The following is an 11,998-nucleotide window of genomic DNA, read 5'->3' on the forward strand; positions in this document are numbered from 1 at the left end:
TAATTTTGGATGATTCGAAATTGAAAAACAAAAAATAACATGTAAAAAAAAATGATGAATTGATTAATCATTTTTTCTTCTCCTCTGGTTTCAGTTTCTCTTCTTCTTCAAGCTTTTTCTTTTCTTCCATTAGTGATTTTGGGATCGGAAAGTGTGATGATGTTCACGTTAAGATTAAGATTCACTTGATGGTAGAAATTAAGAGAAGAGTGAGAAGTTAGTTTGCATATAAAAAATGTCTCTTAATATTAATTTAAAAAATTAAAACAAAAATTTAAGTAATTCATATGAAATAAATAAAAAACTCTAAAATAAAATGAGATATATTATGTAAAAATATAGATTAATTGTTAACGTTATTCTAACCACTCTTGGTTATTATAAATAATCCTGAGATACACAACTCTGGTAACTGGAAAAATTGATTCCAAAAATACCTTTGAACACAGAGACAGAGAAATGGCAAAAGCTTCAGTGTTGTTTCCTTGCTTGGTAGTTTTATGTCTCGTAATATTTACAACAGGCATGTTCTTCTCTGTTCTTCCTTGTTGTATGCAGTTTATTTACAATTATTATCTATAGTTCTGTGATCTACATTAGTTTGACATAATGCAAAATTTTGTGAAGATGATGAAACACCATTTTTGTTTGATTAAGGATCTAATGATGATGAATAAATTTTGTAGGTTATGTGAATGCAGGATGTTCATTCCCGTGCAAATCCTCACATGCTTGTGAAAGTATGATGCACTGTCAAAGTTGCTCAAAGCTATGCGTCAACTCTTGCTGTCAGTGCGATTGCACTGCAAATCAAAACGGAAATCAAAATGTAACAATTTCATGATTTTGTTCTGAAATTTATTTGTAATAAGAGAATATAGACTTTCCATTCTTCGCCAATTTACATCATATATCTTCGGTTTCAGATTTTTCTTTCTCTTATTTTTTACAATATTTATTAGTAAACTTTAAATTTATTCGATTTTATAAAATTAGTAAATAAAATTTATACATACTTGTATATTATAAAATATTATTATTTTTAATTGATATGAATTTTTTAATTTTATTTTTATAAAATAATATTTATATTATTATGCTATTTAAAAAAAACAAATATATTTCTGATCTAATAATTTCATATTTTCTTTACACAAATATGTTACTTAAAATAATTTATATATATATATATATATTAGTTTTATTGGACTATAAATAAAACTATTGAAGAGATTTATTTAAAATAAATTATTGATATCATCATGTGTATTTGTTTAATAATATAAAACCATATATTTTAAATGTTAGAACTTTGTATAGTTTAATACTTTTTAAATATTAAAGACACGTTAACATAACCTAATATTCAAAATTCTGATCATACAGGAAAACAATATTTTTTATTTTATAAACATCAACAATAAAATAAAATAATAGAATAAAAATTATAATTTGAAAGTGCTATAGCATATTGAAATTTTTAAAAAAATGTTACAATAAAGATAATATAATATAATATGAAAATGGGTCAGTCAAACATAACGTACAACCTTCATATCATGCATATTAAATTTAGACTATTATTTAATGATTTTAAAACAGTATATTTTAAATGTTGTTACTGTATAATTTATTATTAATCAAAAGTATCACTTAGATAATTAATTGTTTTTTAACATTTAATATATAAATAATTTAAATGAGTTATATTTTTTAATAATTTTATTAAATAAAATATTAAATAAAAAATAATTTTAAAAATAAAAAATAATTAGTTATTATATTGATTAATGTATAAATTAATATGACAACAAAAATTATTGGTATCTCGAGTTATTTCTATTATTAATAAAAATTTATAAAGTAATTTTTCAATTGATATCTAAATTAACTATTAAAATTTTATCTTTTAATAATTTAGATTATAAATTAGTCTTTAGAAGACTAATAGAAATTAATTAATATAAAGTAATTTGTAGCTAAACTATTTTATAAAATTTTATTAATTGAAACTACTTAGTTAATTATGATTTTTTAGTTTTTAAAAGAGTATTTAATTTTTTAATCAATATAGTAATCAATTGTTTTTTTTTTACTAAAAGTTTTAATGTTAGATATCACTATGCAACTTGACAACTCAGCTAGGTTGACACCTCAAGTAACAACAATCATCTGTCATCACATGAGAAAAATATTATTAAAAAAAATACAAAAATATAGGGGATTAGACCAAAACTCATATGTTAACAAAAATGATACATAGGTAGACTATACATATTCATAAAGAATTCTAAGAACAGACTAGATGGAAGTCTATTATACCAATAAAATGATTCTCTATGAATGAATCCTAAATTAGTCAACTTGTCAGCACACACATTCCCTTCACAAAAAATATGAGTAACCCAAAATCTGATTGTCCAAGAAATTAAGACAAGTATTTCATTGATTACGAAGCATCCACATAACATAAGTACTAACAGTAAACACAGCACAAACCAAGGCAAAATCACATTCAAGCCAGACATTAGTAAGTCTCATCTTTTGAGCTTCCTCCATAGCATGTATAACTCCATAAAACTTAGCAACCAAAACAATCTGAACTTCAAGAAACGCTGAAAAAGCACCAATAAATTCTCTCATACTCCCAAGAAAAGTATCTCCATAAGTAGCAAGACCAGGATACCCCTAACAGCCCCATCATTGTTAATTTTAACCCAGCCTGATGAAGGAAATTTTCATCTAACAGGAAGAGGACGAAGAACTTTACCACTACGAGTCTTAATACCAAAAAACTTAATCACGTTGAAATCCAACATATCATTTTTCATTGAAGCTTTAGACGAATCTTCCAATAGACAACTTAAATCTTTAATTACCGAAATAGCCTTAGAAATCTCAATCTTATCCTGAAATCTAGCATAATTCCTCATACGCCATATCATCCATATAGAAAAGGTTATCACAGCAAGCTTAATCAAATCAATTTAATCAAAGGATTACCATTACTCTTAATAAAAGAAAGAAGATCGTCCTTATTAGAGAAATGAGAAAGTAAGAAAAATCTGTCAAACTCAACTCCAAATATGCAATGCATTAGAACATTAAAAAAAATAGATGTTGAATAAATTCCCCATGCTTTTCACAAAGCTTACACATAAAACATATATGCAAACCCTTATTCTGAATATGTTGATCTGTAGGAAGTCGTCCATGAAATTTTTTCCAAAGTACTAGAGTTTTGGAAGGTGGAATAGATGAAGACCAAATGAATTTACCCCAAGAAGAAAAAAGTCCTAGCTGATTTAAGAGTGAAACGACCAAACTCATCTAGAATCCAATTAGGAATATCATGTTCCTCTCTAACCATGATATGATTAAAAAAATGAGGCATCTGCTGTAAAAATAAGGAAATATTCCAATCATAACCTGTCCAAAATTGAGAGACTGTATCCGGAATGCTAGCACCATCAGATAACCTGCAATATTTGCTAAAGAAGTAGTAGAACACCATTTATCATTCCAGAAATTAATAAAAGAACATGTACCAACAATTCAAGAAGTATAATCAAGTATGATAGAATAAAATTGCTTAATTCCAAGTCAAAGAGAGGATGACCTATAAACCATTCTAAACTCGTATTTTGATTTAAGAACTTTGGCTTTCAAGAGTAAAGACCAATGTTTGTTACTATAAGCAAAGTTAAGAAAATATGTATTATTATCATGATGAAAACTAATAATATTCAAGCCTTCATCCTCGTGAACAAATTTTTTAAGTAATTCATATGAAATAAAATGAGATATATTATATAAAATAATAAATTAATTATTAACATTATTCTAACCACTCTTAGTTATTATAAATAATCCTGAGATACACAACTGGGTAACTCGAAAAATTGATTCCAAAAATCCCTTTCAACACAGACAGAGAAATGGCAAAAGCTTCAGTGTTGTTTCCTTGCTTGATAATTTTATGTCTCGTAGTATTTGCAACAGGCATGTTCTTCTCTGTTCCTCCTTGTTGTATGCAGTTTATTTACAATTATTATCTATAGTTCTGTGACAAAATTTTGTGAAGATGATGAAACACCATTTTTGTTTGATTAAGGATCTGACGAGGATGAATAAATTTTGTAGGTTATTGTTCATTCCCGTGCAAATCCTCACATGCTTGTGAAAGTATTATGCACTGTCAAAGTTGTGCAAAGCGATGCGTCGGCTCTTGCTGTCAGTGCGATTGCACTGCAAATCAAAATGGATATCAAAATGGAAATCAAAATGTAACAATTTCATGATTTTGTTGTGAAATTTATTTGTAATAAGAGAATATGAATAATAAGAAAAGATGAAGTTTCCATTCTTCGCCAATATACATCATATATTCATATATCTTCGGTTCCAGATTTTTCTTTCTTTTATGTTTTTTATAATATTTATTAGTAAACTTTAAATTTATTTCATTTTATAAAATCAACTCAATAAATAAGATTTATACATACTTTATATATTATAAAATATTATTATTTTTAATTGATATAAAAAATTTAATTTTAATTTTATTTTTATAAAACAATATTTATATTAATATGCTATTTTAAAAAAAATCAAATATATTTCTGCTCTAAATAATTTTATATTTTCTTTACAAAAATATGTTACTTAAAACAATTTATATATATATATATAAAAAAAAATTTATTGGACTATATTGATATCATCATGAGTATTAAATTAAGAGTATTGTTTATAAAACCATATATTTTAAATGTTAGAACTTTGTATAGTTTAATACTTTTGAAATATTAAAGACACGTTAACATAAGATAAGATTCAAAATTCTGATCATACAGGAAAACAATATTTTATATTTTATAAACATCAACAATAAAATAAAATAATAAAATAAAAATTATAATCAAATTTTAAAAGTGCTCTAACATATTGAAATTAAAAAAAAATGTTACAATAAAGATAATATAATATAATATAAAAATTGGTCAGTCAAACATAACGGACAACCTTCATTAAATTTAGTGATATCATGCATATTAAATTTAGACTATTATTTAATGGTTTTAAAACAGTATATTTTAAATGTTGTAAATATAGAATTTATTATTAATCAAGATATATATATATATATATATGGACACGGAGATACATATAATCTCTACACGGATCTATATATTATATAATTTTAAATTATATAAATTAAAAAAAATATTGATGTGCAAAAATATGTTTCAGATTCTTTTGGGAACAGGAAGATATTTTTCATGACTGATTCAAAAGAATTTGTTCCTTATTTTTATAATCATAATAAAAATTTATACAATAAATTTGAGTTTTTAGAAAATTATCGTATTTATACCTTTTAAAATTGTGTTAGAACTGTGTTAGAATTTTCAAAAATCCAACAAATATTTTTTGAATTGAACACTTCATCGATAAGTTTCCTACGAGTGTCGACACTAATACGTGTGTTCGATATGGATACGCCATTTAAAAAAAGTGTCTGGACTTCATAGATCAAAAGTATCACTTAGATGAACTTTCTTTAACTTCTCTAATTAATTATTTTTTAACATTTAATATATAAATAATTTGAATTTGTTATATTTTCCAGTAATTTTATTACAAGAAAATTATTAAATAACAATCAAATTTAGAAATAAAAAATAATTAATGAATCTAAAGACAACAATTATTGGTATCTCGACTTATTTATATTATTAATAAAAATTTATAAAATATTTTTTAAATTGGTATCTAAACTAACTATCAAGATTTTAACTTTTAATATTTTAGATTATAAATTAGTCTTTAGAAGACTAATAGAGATTAACTAATATAAAGTAATTAGTAGCTAAACTACATTATAATTTTTTATTAATTCAAACTACTTTAGTTAACCATGATTTTTTTAGTTTTTAAAACGGTATCTAAATTTAATGAATATAGTAACAACCAATTATTTTGGTCTCTAAACGATTAATTTCTATTTAATAATTTTATTGTAGTGTTGGTAATTTAAAGATATAATTGTAATATCAAATGTGATTTATTGCAAACAATGTTGATGAAAAAAATCATTAGATAGTAACCAAATTTAGAGACAAAAAATAATTAATCAATGGACTGAGTTATATACTATTTTAGATACTAAAGAACTATCTAAAGTGATTTTTATTATTAATACAAATTTATAAATTTGTTTTTAAATTAGTATTTAAATTAACTATCAAATTTTAGCTACTAATACTTTAGATTCTACACGGTCTTTAAAATATTGGTACTAACAAAGAATATGAATACAAAATTTCTACAAGGAAGCTAATATTAATTTTTGACCTTTCTAATTATTTCCCTTTTTTTTTACATATGTCTAGTCTTTATTTTGTCTTTTCTTATTCTAGTCTTTATTATCTCTATATTTTTCATTATGTTTCTTTATTGATTCTTTATTTTACATTATGTATCTTTAACTATACCTAGAATAAGTGTACTGTTTGTATTCAGACTTTTTGCTTTGATTTAGGTAAAAAAAAAAAAATAGAATAAATATTTCTTCTCATATCTTTTGTCTTCTTTTTTTTTTCTCTTTTGTTCATCTTTCTTCTGTTTTATTCTATTATAGATAGCTAATTATATATCAATTTAAAAAATATTTATTAACAATAGAAATTACTTTACCTACCAATAAATTTAATATGCAATTTATTCAATAATTAAGAGTATTTTTTAGCTCTAAAATTAGTTTTTATTCAATAATTTTTGTAGTATTAATTATTATTATTATAAATAATGGTAAGAGACAGACACTTCTACAAGTGAAAGAAATTGATTGTAAAATCAGCTTTCAAGGCATAGACACAGAAAATGGCAAAAGCTTCATTGTTGTTTCCTTGTTTGATAGTTTTATTTCTCGTAGCACTTGAAACAGGTAATTTCTCCTTTGTGTGAGTATATGGTCTGATAAAACACCATTTTTTTTTATTAAGATTTTGAGAAAGGTAAAGAAAAATTGCAGGTTTTGTGAATGCATGTGATTACAAGTGTGGATCCCCGTCTGATTGCAAAAGCTTACAATGCTTTCGCCCTGGTTGCAAAAAATATTGCCTCAATGGATGTTGCCTTTGCGATTGCCATAAACTCACTCGAGATCAAAATCAAAATGGAAATGTTTGATAAACAATTAATGATAATCAAATAAACTTTAGCTTTTCATGCTTCAAATAAACATGTAATCATTTCATTTTCAATTTATTCCATACAAGATAAGAAATAACATCCTACATTTCTTTGTCTATATCATTCTATAAACACGGACACTGATACGACATAAACATAAATATAAATATACGTATAATTTCTAAAATATAAAAAATAGAACACAGATCTATATATTATAAAATTATAAATTATATAAATTGATAATAAAGATCCTACATTTCTTCATCCATAACATTCCATTAACACTTACGGAGTTTAATTCAAAATCATTGGAGCCAGAAATTTGAAATAATTTTGGAAGATTCATTTCAAATAAAATTTTGTAGAATCAAAACATAATATATAAATTTAGGAAAAATAATTGAGGAAGCTTTTGGCTACTTAAAATATCCGCAACTTATCGTCATTTTCGGATTTTGTTTACTTTTATGCGTTCTATAATTCTGAAACCCCACCCGTGTATATATTATGCAATTTTTTTTTTTAAAATAAAATAATATATATATATATATATATATATATATAAACACTGCGTAATACTAAAATAAATATATAAGATATTTTCTTCAAATAATTTGATATTGTTTACACGAATAACAATTAGATGTTATTTACAATTTTTTTAATATTAGTCTGATGTTTTTTTAATAAAGATGATGTAACCTATTTGAAGTCAATTATATGATCTAGGGTTTAGAATTTATGATATATTAATTACTAATATAGATATTTAATAAAACTATGTACAGTTTTAATAAAATAAATAAATGAATATTTATGAGTGAGTTTATTCATTATTAAGAAATATATTTAATAAAATTATCTAAAATCTTAATTAAGAACAGAAGAATATCTGCTATAGTATGAGTTGAGAAAGACACCAACTTTAAAAACTAGACAAGTAAGACTTGTAAAATATAACTCTCAATATGAAAAAGGAAAATTTAAGTTTAAGTTTATGTTTTGAAATTATTTAAATTTTGAACCACGACAAATGCATATATTAATTTCATTTGCTATAAATATAATTATTTCGAAATAAATTCATATTAAATATCAAATAGCATGTGTTTCAATAGCATATGTGTTTCAATATACAATTTTAATAGTTATGAGTTTCAACATACAATTTTAATTAAATTATAGTAAAGAATATATTAAACAAATTCAAATTTATAACACAATAAACATAATTATATATTAAAGCAATTACGTCATTTGTTTCATTCTCAACTTGTAAATCACTAATTTCGATTTTTTACTAATATAAAACTAAAAAAGATATAAAACTAAAAAAGATGAATATAATAATAAAAAGAAAAAGAATAAAATTAGAAACTCTAATAACAAACCTAAGAAAATAAAAAACAGAGTAAAAGAAATAAAAAATGAGGAGTATTAGTTGTTAAACAATCATAATTTATACAACCTGTATTAATTAATAAGAACCAAATAAATAAATAATGACATTGGTTCAATAAGTAATACCTTTAAATTGGCTAAAATGAAAAAAATATTTTTTTTTGTGGGTTACATTCATTGATGTTTATTTTTTTTCTTTTTTTTCCTTTTTATATAATTAATATATAATTTAGTCAATATAATAATTAATTATTTTTTATTTTTAAAAGTAACTTTTTTTTAATAATTTTCTTAGTATGTATAATAGAAATAGTTCAAAACGGATTTCTAATATTTTTTCAACTATTAATGGTGAAAAAGAAAACGTAAATGAAGTTAGCTATATTCAAATGGTTGTGCCTAGAGAGAAGATATTCTTGTCTCTTTATATTTTAATTTATTCTATTTGATTTTAAGATTTTTTCATTAACTTCAATGATAATGGACCAATGCATTTTTTATAGGATAAAAAAATGTGACCCATCATTTCATATATTATGTAATATTTTTCTTTTTAAGGAATATATATATCTTTATACTTTCACCCAAAATTAATTTTCCTTTCTAATTCAAATTTGAATCTTTTAGAAAAGTTAAGAAAACTATTAGAGTGGATTTTTGTAAGTTTTTTTCTTATTTTGCATAATAAATAAATTTGTTATATAGATTAGGATGTTAAAATATTCTATATTATCTCATCATTAATATAAATATTATAATATATTTTTTGTTAAAGATATGTTTGTTACTTAAGAAAAGACTGATAAATAATCATTTCAATAGTTATTTTACTAGTCTAAAATTTGGATTAGTAAAAACACTAAGCATTTAAAGATGATGAAAACATATTTAATCATTCTTTTATTTAAAAGCTTAAATGAATGTCCCTTAAAACGGTTGTGTAGAATGCACAACATTTAGCAACGTGAAGAGTTAGGTAGCTAACTACCATTCAAAGTTTACAGAAATCACATATCTCTATTAGTATACCAAGTTCCTCATTATTTCTGAATGCTTCACTCTAATGGGGGTTTCATGGGAAGAAAGTGTGACTTATTCCATCAACGCAATCTACCTTCTCTTCTCAGCGTATCTTGTCTTTGTCATGCAAATTGGGTTTGCCATGATATGTGCAGGTTCAGTGCGTGCCAAAAATGCAATGAACATAATGCTCACCAACGTGGTTGATGCAGTGGTTGGTAGCATCTCCTTCTACCTCTTCGGTTTTGCATTTGCATATGGCACTTCCAACCCTTTCATTGGCTCCAATTTGTTTGCTCTAGCCCACATCCCAAATGGCACTTACGACTATGCTTTCTTCCTTTACCAATGGGCTTTTGCTATAGCTGTAACAGGCATCACAAGTGGATCCATAGCTGAGAGAACTCAATTCAGTGCCTATCTTGTTTTCTCATTTTTCCTTAGTGGCTTCGTCTACCCGGTTGTTGTCCATTGGGTCTGGTCATCAAGTGGTTGGCTCAGTCCAAGTTCAACTCCCTTGATGTTGGGCTCAGGAGCAATTGACTTTGCTGGGAGTGGAGTGGTGCATTTGGTTGGTGCAGTTGCTGGGCTTTGGGGCTCCATCATAGAAGGCCCACGGGCCGGCCGGTTTGATGCTTTAGGCAGGCCCGTGCCTCTAAGAGGCCATAGTGCAACACTTGTTGTTCTTGGGACGTTTTTGCTGTGGTTTGGTTGGTTTGGATTTAATCCAGGATCCTTTGACAAGATCCTTGTGGCCTATCCCGGTACGTCGGATCAAGGTAATTGGACGTCGGTCGGACGGACGGCCGTAACGACCATATTAGCTGGTTCGACGGCCGGGATAGTCACGTTGTTTGGCCGACGGTTGTTAGTCGGCCACTGGGATGCAATGGATGTGTGCAATGGCTTGCTTGGTGGGTTTGTTTCCATTACCTCCGGATGCTCAGTTGTTGAGCCATGGGCTGCCATTATTTGCGGGTTTGTGTCGGCTTGGGTTCTAATTGGGCTGAACATTGTGGCCCTAAAATTGAACTATGATGATCCATTAGAGGCAGCCCAATTGCATGGGGGGTGTGGTACTTGGGGTTTGTTGTTTACTGGGTTGTTTGCCAAGGAGGAGTTTGTGATCCAAGTGTATAATTCTGGTGAGATTGGGGTTTCAAGGCCCTATGGTCTCCTACTTGGGGGTGGATGGGGATTGATTGGAGCCCAAGTGATTGAGATTTTGACAATCTTTGGATGGGTAAGTGTAACAATGGGCCCCATATTTTATGCCTTGCACAAGCTTGAGTTATTGAGAATTCCTGTTAATGAGGAAGTTACTGGCCTTGATATTTCTTGTCATGGAGGCTTTGCTTATGCTCAAGAGAATTATTATCTCAGACTTTACGGAGATTATATGCCTATTCAACATGGCCTATCTTAGTTTCATTTTATGTGACATGTTTCTTAGTTTTTTCTTGGTTATTTTGTGGATTAGCATTGTTTAATGATTGGCATATTTTATATCATTAAATAATATTCATTATAAAAATTAATATTATATTATTTTAAGTATCATAGTTGTTCAGATCCCATTATATTATTAAGGACAATCATCATTTGAAGTATTGTCTGTTTTGGAGTTGAAAATTCTATCATGATTTTATAAGTGTCTCAAAGAGTTAAAAGAAAAAGGTGATGTAGCATACCACAGCCGATTGAGCATTACTTTTCCATTTCCTTACATAACAAGGATTCATTTGAGTCAATCATCATACCCAGATATTGTTGGCTTTGGTTGAGGTTCAAGAAGAATGATGATTTGTCATTTTTCCTTTTCCTTAGATAACAAGGATTTATTTGAGTCAATCATTATACCAAAATATTGTTGCCTCTGTTACCGTTTAACCTTAAAAGACACATAAAAAATTGAATGAAGAAATATATATTTAAATAATATTTAACCTTAACTCCTAAACAATTTAAAAGAAACATATATGTATTAAACTCTATCAGTAGGATAAATTCTATTTTTGGGAACAAACAACAGAGTTATTTTCTGAAATTTTAGCAAGATTAACATTTTGTAACTTACGGAAACAAATTAAATTTTGTGCCTGTAATTTGAGTGGCACTACATTTATTTGGTTCACTCATTTTGAATGAGACTTTTTCACAAGGGAACACAGGAAAAACAAAAAGGGCATTAATCTAATGAGGGACAAGTTCACTTGGGTTAGAGTTATGCTTCAACATGCATCAAAATATCATAAATACAAGGAATCTTGTCAAATGAGTGGATCCCACACATTGGATAGACATGATTCTGTCACTTTCACGTCCTTTTCAACTGTCATTAGTTGCATCCTTAAGATAATGAATATCATTGAATTTG

General features: G+C 26.3%; 1 protein-coding gene and 1 long non-coding RNA gene across 2 annotated transcripts; both read left to right on the forward strand.

Annotated features, from left to right (window-relative positions):
* Positions 1 to 407: 407 nt before the first annotated feature.
* LOC137833085 (uncharacterized) lies at positions 408 to 900 on the forward strand. The gene is made up of 2 exons (XR_011084676.1): positions 408 to 523; positions 687 to 900. It is a non-coding gene; the product is annotated as an uncharacterized lncRNA (long non-coding RNA).
* An 8,755-nt stretch (positions 901 to 9,655) lies between these two features.
* Positions 9,656 to 11,157, forward strand: LOC137831466 (ammonium transporter 1 member 3-like). The gene has a single exon (XM_068639151.1). It carries the CDS (start codon positions 9,665 to 9,667, stop codon positions 11,045 to 11,047), a length of 1,383 nt encoding a protein of 460 aa, XP_068495252.1. The 5' UTR covers positions 9,656 to 9,664; the 3' UTR covers positions 11,048 to 11,157.
* The last annotated feature ends 841 nt before the right edge of the window (positions 11,158 to 11,998 follow it).

This window comes from Phaseolus vulgaris, chromosome 6 (assembly GCF_000499845.2).
Source record: "Phaseolus vulgaris cultivar G19833 chromosome 6, P. vulgaris v2.0, whole genome shotgun sequence".
In the NCBI taxonomy this organism is placed as follows: Eukaryota; Viridiplantae; Streptophyta; class Magnoliopsida; order Fabales; family Fabaceae; genus Phaseolus; species Phaseolus vulgaris.